This window comes from Myotis daubentonii, chromosome 15 (genome assembly GCF_963259705.1).
Source record: "Myotis daubentonii chromosome 15, mMyoDau2.1, whole genome shotgun sequence".
Lineage (NCBI taxonomy): Eukaryota > Metazoa > Chordata > Mammalia > Chiroptera > Vespertilionidae > Myotis > Myotis daubentonii.
Genome location: NC_081854.1, coordinates 46,738,776 through 46,754,541, shown reverse-complemented (window position 1 = coordinate 46,754,541; position 15,766 = coordinate 46,738,776). Strand labels below are relative to the sequence as shown.

General features: G+C 38.6%; 1 protein-coding gene across 7 annotated transcripts in view; it reads left to right on the top strand.

Moving 5' to 3' along the window:
- CBFB (core-binding factor subunit beta) overlaps positions 1–15,665 on the top strand; it is a 56,983-nt gene extending 41,318 nt beyond the window's left edge. For all 7 annotated transcript variants that reach the window (XM_059667828.1, XM_059667830.1, XM_059667829.1 and 4 more), the window contains one exon: positions 13,390–15,665. In XM_059667828.1, the coding sequence (XP_059523811.1) occupies positions 13,390–13,455 (66 nt within the window). In that variant the 3' untranslated portion in view covers positions 13,456–15,665. The remainder of the gene's footprint in view (positions 1–13,389) is intronic.
- The last annotated feature ends 101 nt before the right edge of the window (positions 15,666–15,766 follow it).

Below are 15,766 nucleotides of genomic sequence, written 5' to 3'. Positions count from 1 at the left end.
TTAAATAAAAATATAGTTTGTTGATGGGAGTACCAAATAATTTATTGTGCGGATAGTTTCCAGTTGGTTTCTTGTCAGTGATTTGAAAGCATGGGCTTCACAGTCAGACCTACTTGAGACTCCTGCTCCATCATTTGCCAATCTCTCTTAAGAGATTTCTCATAGAAATTATTGTGAGAATTAAATAGGAAAATGTTTGTAAAGCACTTAGTATGGTGCTTGGTATGTGTATGCCTACAATAAATAATAGATCTAAAGTACTTTCACACTAAAAGCTCTACCCAGTGATGGTTCCAGTTAATTGAATTATATGGCTAATAAGAACATCCTTTTAGTTCTCTAAAGTGTATCAGGCACTTTCCTTGCATTATGACGTAGAGCACAGAAAAAAATTACTATATTTTCATCAATGATTTAAGATCTTGTAGGTCTTTATGGCAATAATTTAAAACATCAGTTCTTGTAGAGAACTCTCGAGAAAATTGGGCAGGAATCAGACTCCTGAGCTTGCACTGCCAGTTACTTAAGGGAGTTTGGTGTATGTATGTCTTTTGGCACTTTGCATATGTATATTTTGCTTCCCTTTTTATTATTTACGTATATACATTTTTTTAGAATTACAGTTTACCTTCAATATTACTCTGTATTAGTTTCAGGTGTACAGCACAGTGGTTAAACAATCATATACTGTACAAAGTGATCCCCCAATATTTCAAAAACCCAACTTGCCCCATACATAATCCTATATAATGAAAGTCTAATATGCAAATTGACTGAAAGCGGAACTACCGGTCTCTATGACACGCACTGACAACCAGGGAGCAGATGCTCAACGCAGGAGCTGCCCCCTGGTGGTCAGTACACTCCCACAGGGGGGAGCGCTGCTCAGCCAGAAGCTGGGCTACCAGCTGGTGAGCGCAGCTGCGGTGGCAGGAGCCTCTCCTGCCTCTGCTGCAGGCAGGCAGCAAAGGAGCAAGAGGTCCTAGACTGCAAGAGCCCCGGATTGCAAGAGGGATGTCTGACTGCCGGCTTAGGCCCCATCATCCCCTTGACAGGCGGACATCCCCTGAGGGGTCCTGGATTGCGAGAAGGCACAGGCCGGGCTGAGGGGTGCCCTCCCCACCGCCCCTCACCCCTACCCCCCAGTGCACAAATCTGCACTGGGCCTCTAGTTATAATATTACTGACTATACTAGTATACTCTCTATGTTCTTATTTATATCTCTGTGATTATTCTGTAACTATTTGTAACTACCAATTTGTGCTTTTGCTTCCCTTAAAAAAAAAATCCATAACAAATTCCTTATGTCAATTTGTTTTCTTGCAGTTTACCTCCTTTTTCCTAAAAGGAGAACATTAAAAATGTTTTCTTCCCATAATTAAAGTACTGTAAGAGGCCTTAATATCATATAATGCAGGGGTCCTCAAACTATGGCCCGTGGGCCACATGTAAATACAAATATTGTATTTGTTCCCGTTTTGTTTTTTTTATTTTAAAATAAGATATGTGCAGTGTGCATAGGAATTTGTTCATAGATTTTTTAAAAACTATAGTCTGGCCCCTCCAGCGGTCTGAGGGACAGTGAACTGGCCCCTGTTTAAAAAGTTTGAGGACCCCTGATATAATGGAACAAAGTTTCTTTTCTGTTGTTTGTTTCAGTTTTGTTTTTTGTTTTTTTAAATTAAATCTTTATTGTTCAGATTATTACATTTGTTCCTCTTTTTCCCCCCCATAACTCCCCTCCTCCCAGTTCCCGCCCCACCATCCGCCCTCACTCCCCACCCACTGTCCTCATCCATAGGTGCACGATTTTTGTCCAGTCTCTTCCCGCATCTTCCACACCCCTTTCCCCCCCAAGAATAGTCAGTCCATTCCCTTTCTATGTCCCTGATTCTATTATGATCACCAGATTATTTGTTTTTTTTTGTTTTTTTTGTTTTTATATATTTTATTGATTTTTTACAGAGAGGAAGGGAGAGAGATAGAGAGTTAGAAACATCGATGAGAGAGAAACATCGATCAGTCGCCTCCTGCACATCTCCTACTGGGGATGTGCCCGCAACCCAGGTACATGCCCTTGACCGGAATCGAAACTGGGACCTTTCAGTCCGCAGGCCGTCGCTCTATCCACTGAGCCAAACCGGTTTTGGCACCAGATTATTTGTTCACTTGATTCTTAGATTCACTTGTTGATAGATGCATGCTTATTGTTCATAATTTGTATCTTTACCTTTTTCTTCTTCTTCCTCTTCTTAAAGGATACCTTTCAGCATTTCATATAATACTGGTTTGGTGGTGATGAACTCCTTTAGCTTTTCCTTATCTGTGAAGCTCTTTATCTGACCTTCAGTTCTGAATGATAGCTTTGCTGGATAAAGTAATCTTGGTTGTAGGTCCTTGGTATTCATCACTTTGAATATTTCTTGCCACTTCCTTCTGGCCTGCATGGTTTCTGTTGAGAAATCAGCTGACAGTCGTATGGGTACTCCCTTGTAGGTAACTGAGTTACTTTCTCTTGCTGCTTTTAGGATTTTCTCTTTGTCTTTTGCTCTTGGCATTTTAATTATGATGTGTCTTGGTGTGGTCCTCTTTGAATTCCTTTTGTTTGGGGTTCTCTGCGCTTCCTGGACCTGTAAGTCTATTTCTTTCACCTGTAGGGGAAGTTTTCTGTCATTATTTCTTCAAATAGGTTTTCAATATCTTGGTCTCTCTCATCTTCTGGCACCCCTATAATTCTGATGTTGGTACGCTTGAAGCTGTCCCAGAGGCTCCTTACACTATCTTTGTATTTTCGGATTCTTTTTTCATTTTGCTTTTCTGGTTGGGTGATTTTTGCTTCTTCGCATTTCAAATCTTTGCCTTGATTCTTGCGCTCCTCTGGTCTGCTGTTGGGAGTCTGTATAGTATTTTTTATTTGTCAGTGTATGCTTAATTTCTAGTTGGTTCTTTATCATAACATCGAGGGTCTCATTAGATTTCTTGTAGATCTCATTAAGTTTATCGGCAGCTTCTAGACAGTTCTTGAGAGACCTTAAAAGTGTGGTTCTGAACTCTATATCTTCTATTGACAATTTTGTCCTGTTTCTTTGTCTCTGCAATTTTTTTTATGCTTTCTTGGTGCACCCCCTAGTGGTCTTTGTGCGCAGTCTTGTAGTTAAGCCTTGATTGTTGTAGTTAATAATGGGGGGATTTGACCTCCAGGCCAACTGGCTGTGAGAGTCAGCTGTGTCTGCAGTGGGAAAACTTCTGTCCTCTGGGAGGTGCTAATCTAGCCTTTGCCTGAGGCTATCCGGCAAATGGCTCTGTGCAGGGCTTGGGCGGGGCCGGTCACACTGGATCAAACAGGGTGGGCGGAGCGAGCAGTTATGGCTGCTCTCAGTTCCATCCCTAGGGGCTCTGCCTCACAGAGTCCCAGCAACCACTGCAAACCTCGGAGAGAAAGCTGCCTTCGAGTCCGACCGAAGCCAGACAGTCCCACTTCTCCCGTTTGAGTCTGGGTCCCTAGAGACTCGCCCAGATCTGGAGCTCAGAGTCTGAAACTCCCTCCCGATTGAAAACAACAACCACGCCCTCCGCCGCCAGCCCGCTCGCGCCCACTCCGCACCTCAGTATTTCACTTCAGCATTGCGCCTCCTCTGAGTCTGGGTATGATATTCTCTTTCCTCCTAGTTGTAGAATTTCCACTCAGCCAGCCTTCCTGTGGTTCTGGATGATGTCCGTTCTGTCTTTTAGGTGTACCCTTGAATTGGTTGTTCAAGGCAGCAATCTCCGGCGTTAACCTATGCCGCCATCTTGGTTCTCTCTTGTTTCAGTTTTGATATTTTTTATCACAATTTTATTTTAAAACAATTTGTTTTCTTACATTCAGCTTAACTTTTTTTTTTTTTAAATATATTTCACTGATTTTTTACAGAGAGGAAGGGAGAGAGACAGAGAGTTAGAAACATCGATGAGAGAGAAACATCGATCAGCTGCCTCCTGCACATCTCCCACTGGGGATATGCCCACAACCCAGGTACATGCCCTTGACCGGAATCGAACCCGGGACCTTTCAGTCCGCAGGCCAACGCTCTATCCACTGAGCCAAACCGGTTTCAGCAGCTTAACATTCTTATTACAGTTGAAGAAACTGAGAAAAATTAATTGACTTTCTTTTAAATAGTTGGTTAATAGAAGGAAGAAAGAAGGCTTAAATCAGTTTCCTAACCAAAAGGTCTCCACAAGTACAGGCTAGCACTGGGAAATGAATTTCCACATCACCCATAAAGATGATTAAGTTAAAAAATAAAATCTGCCAGGAGAGTTTAGAAATCATTTTACCTGGAAAAGAAAAGGCTGAGACAGAAGAGAATAATAATGGTTCCAGTGGGTGGTCCTGATGCCTGGTGAGACGGGGTCCAAGGAGCAATGGTAATTCGTGGGTGGTAGTAACCCAGTAGTAGATAGTCCTTGGAAGCATGAGATCCTGGCAGCACAGAGGCTTAGGAATGTCCCACCCCTGCTTGGATAACTCTGTGACCTCTGGCCCTGGTATGCTAAACTTGTAATTGTGCTCATGAGCATTTATTATATGTGTAAGGTTGAGGTCTCTAACAGCAGGAAGCAAAACCCCACGTGGTTAATAGCTCAATGGGTTTGATTTTCGCCAATCTTTTAACCTGAAATCAGTTTAAAAAATTCATTGGACATGTTTCTATTTTACCATTTGTAAAATTTAGAAAGTTTTAATGCATCATCCATGGTAGTATTTAGCATTTTCTTTTTCTGATTTTTCTGTAAAAGGGTATTTTAGTAGTCTGATATTTTCTTCTTTTTTAGAGGTAATGACAAATTATCATTAATTTGGCAATTGAAAAACCATAGTGAAATGAATAAACACTATTTAGTAACCGTGTCCAAGTACTGTTAAATCTTTGGTATATAGTAAAATGATATGCAAAAAGAACAGAACACTGTGTATAATAATATCTTATTACCCTGTGGGTATTTTTAAAAGGAATACATACACATATTTGTTTGAATGTCCATAGCCTCTCTAATAAGGATACAGTAAGAAACTGGAAATTACAGAGGGAATCAGGTATCTAGGGGCCACACAGGAGGATGATTACTTTTCACTACTTATTTTTTGTACCTTTTGAATTTTATATCATGTGTATATTACCTATTTAGAAAAGAAATAAAATTTGTTTTTAATATTAATACAGAATGGTGAAAATTGAAGACTTTATAACTTGCTGTCTATAGTCTTTGGCATATAGGTTGCTTTAAAAAATGTGAAATCCTTTCTCCAGTTGAAATTTTATACAGAATGCCAATAGATAAAATAGATACAGGAACACTGTTCAGTGAGTCAGGGGTAGAGATTATCCTGGTCTCCCTCTAGAGTCGGTGGGGTATTTTCAGGGAACCCAATAGTTGGCAGCATGTAACTTGAGAGTCTTTGATATCGAAGAATGAACAAGAGGTTTGTAATAGATTTCCCTGGTTTTAAATCCTAACCCCATTACTGGTTACCATATGACATTGGGAAAGCTGCCTTTTTTCTTGAGCCTCATCTGTAAAACAGGGCTAACACCTTTCCTCCTGGGTTGCTCAGTATCTAACACTTATATTGGGGCTCAGTGCAAGCTAGTTTCTTCATCTCATTCTGTGCACCTTGATTCACACCGTACCTAGACTCTCAATAAAGGCAGGCATATCCTCACTTCAGATACTATTTTGCCAAGCTACTTTAGATTCTGTTTTGTTTGTTTTTTGATTTGTGTATTTTTTAAAATTAATATTTAGAGAGAGAGAGTGAGAGGGAATGAAACATCAATGTGAGAGTGAAACATGGATCAGCCATCTCCTGTACACTCCCCACTGGGGATTGAGCCTGCAACCTGGGCATGGGCCCCAACCTCAAATTGAACCAGTAACCTTCTGATCCATGGGATAACGCCCAACCAACTGAGACACACTAGCCAGGGTTGTTTGTGCATTTTTAAATATTTTTTTGTTTCTTGATTTTTAGAGAGGAAAGGAGAGAGAGAGAAAGGTAGAAACATCAATGAGAAAGAGATCAGCTGCCTCCTGCACACCCCCTACAGGGGATTGAGCCTGCAACCCTGGCATGTGCCCTGACTGGGAATCAAACAAGTGACCTCCTGGTGCATGAGACTATGCTCAATCCATTGAGCCACATTGGCTGGGCTGTTTGTATATTTCTTTAACAATAAAAGATTTTGCACTTTTCTTGATTCTTTGGAGATAAAGATAGCAGTTACCTTGGGGAGAACGTATAAGGGGAACTTCCCAAATTTTGGTAATGTTTTATTTCTTGATGCTGGTTACATGGGTGTGTTCACTTAGTGAAAACTCACCAAGGTACATATTTATGATTTGTGCACTGTTCTGTAGACTTTAAAAAAATGTAGACTTTCGCCGAAGCCGGTTTGGCTCAGTGGATAGAGCGTCGGCCTGTGGACTGAAAGGTCCCAGGTTCAATTCCGGTCAAGGGCATGTACCTGGGTTGCGGGCATATCCCCAGTGGGGGATGTGCAGGAGGCAGCTGATCGATGTTTCTCTCTCATCGATGTTTCTGACTCTCTATCTCTCTCCCTTCCTCTCTGTAAAAAATCAATAAAATATATTTTTTTTAAAAAAATGTAGACTTTTAAAAAGAAAAAATAGCTCTGGATCGTTTGGTTCAGTGAATAGAGCAGCCGTAGGCAAACTACGGCCCGCGGGCCGGATCCAGCCCGTTTGAAATGAATAAAACTAAAAAAAAAAAAAAAAAAAGACCATACCCTTTTATGTAATGATGTTTACTTTGAATTTATATTAGTTCACACAAACACTCCATCCATGCTTTTGTTCCGGCCCTCCGGTCCAGTTTAAGAACCCATTGTGACCCTCGAGTCAAAAAGTTTGCCCACCCCTGGAATAGAGCATCTGAAGGGTCCCAGGTTCGATTCCAGTCAAGGGCACATGCCTGGGTTTTGAGCTTGATCCCCAGTAGGGGGCGTGCAGGAAGCAGCCAATCAATATTTCTGTCTCATCATTGATGTTTCTATCTTTCTCTCCCTCTCCCTTACTCTCTGAAATCAGTACAAATATATATGTGTGTGTGTGTGTGTGTGTGTGTGTGTGTGTGTGTGTGTTTTTAAAGTAAATAATTAAAATAATCACAGACATTTATTCTATGAAATGCGCCTGCCCATTTCTTCCTGGTTCCAGTGGGTGGTCCTGATGCCTGGTGAGATGGGGTAATTCGTGGGTGGAACCATTATTATTTGCCTGTTGCCACATAGAAGTAGCCCAGTGCCTTTTCTCCAATGATTTGAAAATGTTGACATGCTACCTATGACAGTTCTCTTCAGGTTACATATCTCTGTAACTATAATTTAAATACCTTACTTTTGGCTTTTGTTGAGGGATATTGAGGTTAATAAGGGACAGGCTACATGCTATGGTCATAGGTAAATGAAAAATATACCTCTGTCATCAGTTCGATAGCAGCTTGTACACACTCTGTAACTAGCAACAGCTTTCACTTGATTGGTCTCTTAACCTAAAACTTAATATGGCACTCTTTGTTCTTAATTCAGCTGCGAAGTGATAGTGCTGAATGAGATTTTCCCTAGTATCTAGAAACTGGTATCATTGGTTAAGTTATAAAGCATTAACAAATAAGTTATCTTTAATGTCAGAATGGGTAAATAATATTGCTTATCCAGCTTTTGGCAGTTTTAATGCAATTCAGCAAATCATAGAAGAATTTTATGTGGAAACTATTTGGAAGTTAAAAACAGTCAAAAGTCTTTATGTGGTTTTTTTGTATTTGTGTTTTGTATGTTTTTGGAGCCTTCTATTCTGTGTGGCCCAAGAAAAAAAAACTCCCAACCTTATTCATTTTAAATTCCCACAGACTTCAGTTTTCAAATCACTTAACTCTACCAACACTCATATTTGGGTAAGGAAGGACCAATTAACATAAGAATCTGCCAAAACAGGTTTGGCTCAGTGGATAGAGCATCGGCTTGTGGACTGAAAGGTCCCAGGTTCGATTCCGGTCAAGGGCATGTACCTGGGTTGTGGGCACATCCCCAGTAGGAGATGTGCAGGAGGCAGCTGATCGATGCTTCTCTCTCGTTGATGTTTCTAACTCTCTATTTCTCTCCCTTCCTCTCTGTAAAAAATCAATAAAATATATTTTAAAAAAAACAAAACATAAGAATCTGTCTATACTGGGCCTTCCTGAAGTGTGTGTTGGCTAAAGGCATTAGATGAGAGTAAACTGGGAATATGAACTATGAACTGGGACTAAGAATGAGAATCAGAAAAGGATTAATGAGGAAGAGGATACTAAATCTGTCTTCTCCCGCACTGAGAGAGTGACTCAGTTTGCTGTCTGATGTAGGAAATGTAGACTTTTTTAAAATTTATTTTGTTTTAATCTTGTTTTAGTTTGTAAAGTTACCCTTAACCGTAGGATTCAGATATTTTTTTAACTTTTGAGAAGTTCATATAGATAAATTAAGAAGTGATGAGCAGCTTTGTTCTAATAACAGCAGCATGGGTGCTAAGTATGTGCCACACATGAGAAATGATGACACAGCTGGATACACTACAATATTTGCTTTACCCTTGATTCTTAAATGCTCTTATAAAGTATGTCTCCATTTTGCAGAACTGAGGCTGAGAGAGGATGAGAAGCTAGTCTAAGATCACATAGCTAAGGCGGTAGAGCCATCCCTATCCAAGCCCAGAAATGTGGATTCTTTTCACTATCTTATTTTGAAATATCACTTTATAGTTCAAATATTTATACATTTTTATTGATTTCAGAGAGGAAGGAAGAGGGGGAGAGAGACAGACAGACGGACAGACATCAGTGATGAGAATCATTAATCGGCTGCTCCTATACTGCACACCCCCAACAATGTTTGACTTTTTAAATTTTTTTTATAGCAAAGGTGGAAATTTATTGAGAAACAAGCACAGAGTCCCATGTGGAGAGGGGGGAAAAGTCCCCTGTTTAGCTATTTTTAACTATTAGGGCATTTTCTCATGAAGAGTGTTCACTGATTTGATGACCTTAATAATAAAAGAATGAAAATTGCCCTAACCCAGCGGTTCTCAACCTGTGGGTCACTAACCTGTGGGTTGCGACCCTTTTGGGGGTCGAACGACCCTTTCACAGGGGTCGCCTAAGACCATCGGAAATTATATATAAAAAAATTTCTTTTCCTATATAATTACATATTGTTTTTGTGATTAATCACTATGCTTTAATTATGTTCAATTTGTAACAATGAAAATACATCCTGCATATCAGATATTTACATTATGATTCATAACAGTAGCAAAATTACAGTTACGAAGTAGCAACGAAAATAATTTTATGGTTGGGGGTCACTACAACATGAGGAACTGTATTAAAGGGTCGGGGCATTAGGAAGGTTGAGAACCACTGATCTAACCGGTTTGGCTTAGTGGATAGAGTGTCAGCCTGCGGACTGAAGGGTTCCAGGTTCAATTCCGGTCAAGGACATGTACCTTGGTTGCGGGCACCTCCCCAGTGGGGGGGTGTGCAGGAGGCAGCTGATCGATGCTTCTCATGATGTTTCTAACTCTCTCTCTCCCTTCCTCTCTGTAAAAAATCAATAAAAATATATTTTTTAAAAAACCCTATTCTGGTAAACTTAATGAAAAATTAGAATCAAGAGTCCCTATATATTGACTAAGGAGAAAAAAACTAGAAATTATAAACTTTATTATGCTTTTAAAATAATCCAGTTTAGAGAGTTTCTTTGCCATCATCTAGTCAGGCTTATTAACCACAAAAGAATTCCTTCTAAAGCATTCAGCCTCCATTAGCAAACTGCCATAGTAGAAAGCATTGCTTCTTAAGACAGCTCAGACATTTGTTGAATTTGTCCTGTGGAAGCTATTTCACTGAACCTTAATCTGTTTTTGTATTTGTCTCCTTCTGTGGCAGCCCATACATCTTCTCTTCTAGCATTAAATTTCCTCCCAGTCTTCCAGCTCTCATTCTTCCCTCTTCTGCTCTCATTCATACTTTATCAGACTTCTCTTTTAATTTTCCTATTGACCCTCCTTCATATGACTTATATCTATCTCATTCCTTCTTAACAATGTAAATAGAAACTAAAAACACAAATAAATAGAAAAATATAAACAAAACTATGGTAACCTCTGCATAGCCATGACCAGGGAAGAACTCCAGCTGCTGCTGCTACTGATTCTTTGTACTCCTTTGAAGTCATCCCTTTATTATTATTTTTTAAAATAATTCTTTTCTGCCGAAACCAGTTTGGCTCAGTGGATAGAGCGTCGGCCTGTGGACTGAAAGGTCCCAGGTTCGATTCCGGTCAAGGGCATGTACCTGGGTTGCGGGCATATCTCCAGTAGGAGATGTGCAGGAGGCAGCTGATTGATGTTTCTCTCTCATCGATGTTTCTAACTCTCATATTTTTGTTGATTTTAGAGAGAAAGGGAGAGGGAGGGATAGAGAAACACCAATGATGAGAGAGAATCATTGATTGGCTACCTCCTGCATGCTCGAGCCTGCAACCTGGGCATGTTTTCTTGACCGGAGTCGAATCTGGGACCCTTCCGTCCACAGGCTGATGCTCTATCCACTGAGCCAAACCGACTAGGGCTCATCCCTTTATTATTAAAATAATTTGAAAATTACTCTTATCTCAAGACAAAAGCTGAAATGGGCTTTTCACAAAGTATTGGTAGGTTTGTAGTGATTTCTAAATATATAATTAGGATTGACCTTTCTCTGTGTTTCTTCATTGCTCGGCCTCTTTCTACCCTTCATTGACTGAAACCAGATACTCATATAATCATCTCTGATTTTGCAGAGTTCATCTGTCCTTATACTACTACATTTAGCATTGATTCTATATGGAACATAAATTGTTTTTCCTGACCATATATATTCCATAGCTGTATTAGTTTATAACCATGCAGCATAACTTTAACCTGATTAGTTCATTGAAAGGAATGCCCTAAAATTTAGAGTGCAATCTGCTAATAAAAACAATAAAGTCTACCCTGGCCAGTGTGGCTCAGTTGGTTGAGCGTTGTCCCATGCACCAAAAGGTTACTGGTCCTATTCTGGTCAGGGCACATACCCAGGTTGCAGGGTTTGATCCCATGTCTAGGGCATGTTTGGGAGACAACCTAGCGATGTTTCTCTCCCTCCCTTCTCCCTCCCTCTCTCCTCTCTTCCTCCCTCAAATCAGTAAACATATTCTCAGGTGAAGATAAAAATAAAGTCTGCTAGAGAAATGTAAAAATTTATAGGAAAGACAATAAAAGTTAGTGTTGGATTTTATTTGATTTTTTTAAAGTGAATAAGGCAGTATTGTGTCTGTCTAAATAACAACTCGCTTGAGAAATGACTTAGCTGGAACTTCTGATTAAACTTGATCTTACAGTACAAGTGTGACTTGTTGAGATGATTCTTTGAATGTCAAGAATGCTCTAATCACGGTTTTTGATATTAAGAATTGAAATATTTTGACTTTTGGTTAAATTTGTTTCTAAAAACTGACAGTGGAGATTCAGTTGAGATATTGATACATGATTCCGTTTAGCTAAAGATTGCATGGATAATTGCAGTTAATCCCAGTTGTTGGTATGTAACATAGGGGGTTAAAAACAAGATCCAGATTGAAAAAGATGGTCACTTGGATTAGGGTAAGAATGGTAAAGATAATGAGAAAGATTCGTGCAAGAATAGACCTTCCTGCCCTAACCGGTTTGGCTCAGTGGATGGAGCATCGGCCTGCGGACTGAAAGGTCCCAGGTTCCATTCCGGTCAAGGGCATGTACCTTGCTTACGGGCACATCCCCAGTAGGAGGTGTGCAGGAGGCAGCTGATCGATGTTTCTCTCTCATTGATGTTTCTAACTCTATCACTCTCCCTTCCTCTCTAAAAAATCAATAAAATATATTTTAAAAAAAAATAGATCCTTCCCCTGACTGCCAGCACCACCTTCGCTCTGGATGGAGCACAGGCTTTTCCGCACCGCACCCAGCCGCCTGCCAGCTTTGTCGGGTTGATTTGCATACTCACTCCTGATTGGCTGGTGGACATTGCCAAGGGACAGTCAACTTACATATTTCTCTTTTATTGGTGTAGATTTTGTTTAAGTATATACTTAAAGGTAGAGCTGTCATAATTTGCTGTTGGGTGTCAGAGAGAGAGATATTATGGGTGACCTCGAGGTTTTTTGCTTAAACAATTGGTAAAGTGAGTTGCCCTTATCTAACATAGGAAAACTGTTGTTGAAGGCGCCAAGTTCTGTTTACCAACTAATGTTTATGTTTGACTGACATTAGTAGTCACTAAAGAAAGCTTATGAGGAAGCGTGCAGTGGAATTCCTGAAATAGACTGAAATACTGCGTGTGGACCAAATGGGCGCTAGGTTATATTATCAGAGTGTCATACACAGTATGTTAGTTGTTAAATGTTCTCTATAACTTGCCATAAATAGTTTAACTAGGAAATCTTTATTATAAAGTAAAACTTAAAATCCTCAGTGTTTATAATTGTCAAGCATCTTAGTTGTTAAATGTTGTTGTAAAGATACTTCTGGGTATACAAGTGCACCAAGAACTCTAATTTTACATTTCTATTTTTGCTTTTGAAAGACTATTTTATCCATAGTAATTCTGGATTTTATTTCTTGAGGTGGAGATTTTTAGTTCAAGTTCAGGTGGCAGAGAAGGAATTCAATAAGAGATTAAATTTATTACATTTTCAACCATTTTTCTTTCTCTGTAAAATGGGTAAATAATAGCAACTATGTTATAAGTTAAACCCTTTAGTCCCAAAACAGTAAATGTAGATTTGTTGTTTTTTTATATACATGGTACATCTATATATATAAAAGGCTAATATACAAAGTGTCCCCTTGGGAGTTCGACCAGGAAACCAGGAGTTCGATTGCTCGCTATGATGTGTGCTGACTGACCATCAGGGGGCGGCGTGGAAAAGAGGAAGGCCTCAGCCTGCAGCCAGGGAAGGAGTGCCCCAGCTGGCAGCCGGAAGGCCCCAATTGGCCCTGATCGCAGGCCAGGCCTAGGGACCCTACCCATGCATGAATTTCGTGCACCAGGCCTCTAGTATTTCAATAATGTTCTTTTAAATATAACGAGATTTTTATTCTTGGTTTTTAAGGAAACTTTAGCCAAATATTTCATACATAATTTAAATTGTTCTTTTTCCTCTTAGATGTGGAGAGATATTGGCTGAAAACATTTTAGTTGCAAACTTTTCTTATGTGCTACTGTCTTATTTATCTAGCGCTTGGATTTTCAAACATATTTTGACCCCAAACTATGATTTTTGTCATTGCAGGCAAGAAGACAACAAGACCCTAGTCCTGGTTCCACTTTGGGTGGTGATGACTTCAAACTTCGTTAATTAGTAGCACAGCAGATGTGCTCCCCAAATCTTTCCACGTACATTGTTTCTAGTCGACAGAAATAATTGATTAAAAGACCAGAAACTGTGATAACTGGAGGTACTACATACAGCCTATCTCTCAACCTTAGGCAGTAACAAGACATCACAAACTGCCATGGTTTTGCACTATGATTATAATACCTGCATTTCTAATTTTGTATGCATGTAGCCAGTAATGAATTTACATTTTTTCTATGCAAACTTACCTTGTTGGCATTATTTTAGTGAGTTGAAACTATCTACTTGTAAAGCTCTTATTTGTCCTCCATTTTAATTTAAGAGTTCATGTCATTTAAAAACAAGTCAATAAATTTAAATTTTTATCAGAGGGTTTTATCCCTAATCAGTTACTCTAATTTTTTTCCCTTTTTTGTGTGATTTTAGATATGTTGGTTATACAGCTGCATTTTAGCTAGGCATTCTTGTTTTTTTGTTTTGTTTCCCCCATTTTATTTTGTGTTTTTATTGTCTATGGCATTTTAAAACTGCTGATGTGTTTGCATTATTTACAAGCTAAAACCCTAGTAGCATAGAGCTGTCTGCCACAGCCTTCTAACAAAGTTTACAGTTAAAGTTGCAGTATCCTTTTAAATGTTGATAATCAGCTCCTTTCCTTCTTAAATATAAAAATTTTTAATTGGCATTGACTCTAATCTTCCCCAGATCTATTTCAGATTCTGTTCTATAATCATAAGTTTGTGTGGAGATATTCTCCTTAATGATAATATTCTACTGAAATGCCTAAAGAAGTCGCAGGCTGGCTTCTGTTTTATTCAGGGATTTTGTTTTTTTTTTAAGTCAATCAGAAAAGGGATACTGGAACTTCTTCATGTATGTAACAGCATATTAAACTGGAGACAGTGATGAATCAGCTACAAAGGTAATATTGTATTAAAATCATGTTTAAGATAGCTGCTTTTATGTGTATTTTATAATGCATGCTTTTGTAAAAACAATGCTGGGTGATAAAAGATTAGTGTTAGAGAGAAAATGTTCATCTGTGCAGAGGATACATTTTCTTCCATTAATTATTATGGGGGGAAAATTCACAGGTTATATATATATGGTATTTTCCAAAAGGACTATTAATAGAACCTTTTGAGATGAATTAGTATGGGAATATTTTTTAAATAGGCTCACTGTCAAATTGAATGCAACTTGTTTTTGTTTTTTTGTTTTGTTTTTAATACAAGACTGGAAAAAAGTGCTAAGTCATTTGGCACCTCCTTACAAATATTTTTCATGGTCACATTCATTAAATGTTACTACATTTCTGAATTTTTTTGCAAAAATGTATTTTATCATGATAGAATGGCATTATTTTAAAGAATTTGAAAAACTGACATGGTCAGTTCAGAAAATGAACTGAATTCCGAATAAGGTCATTGCATTTAAAACACATATATACTTGATTGATGAGGGAGGTATGACTTTCATTGTACATAGGTCTTATAATTCATAAACATATCCAGTATCTCAGAATAAAAATGTTTGTTATATATTTGAAGTCATGCATGGTAAGGAGTGTGTTTAAATTGTTATAAACAATAATACATCATAAAAGACCATGCTGATCTTGTGTAACTAAGTACTATGAATGAATTTGGTTGTTATTTGGTGTTATACAGCTCACATGTTTACACACTCAGTGCCCTAATTTCCCCTGAGGGAATCGCCTTTTAAGTGGTCCTTACAGTGGTGTTTTAAGGTTACTTTATCACAGAGCTCCTTGGTTTTTGACTTCTGCACTTAAATTTTTTTTTAGTAACCATGATGATGATGGTACATTTTTCTCTATTGCTTTTAGTCCACCAGTAACTATGATCAAATCTATTAAGTGTTCATGTTGCCATTGTTCTGTAAATACTGAATTTTTCCTGTCATTTAGCATTGTGCTGCTTTCGTCTGTCTTAATGCTGGCATTAAGATCATGAGCCCCTTTTCTCCAATAGTGCAAGCTTTGAAAACTACTTTTATTAAGTTATTGATGCAATCTGATATTTTTTCAAAACCTATATTTAAACAAAGTTACACCATTGCATCATCTTTTTTAAATTCATCTCCATTAAAACTTGCCTTAACCTACCAGATTGCTTTTGCCACTATTAGCCATACTGTGTGTTTGTATGTTTAATTTACTTTCACAATAAAGTTCTGTGTAGTGAAAACATGGTCTTGGGTCTTTATTGGACATAATCCAACAGTTTCTCTTCTAGTGTTCATTATGACACAAAAATTGATTTTGTTACTCTGAACTGTTCTTTCATCC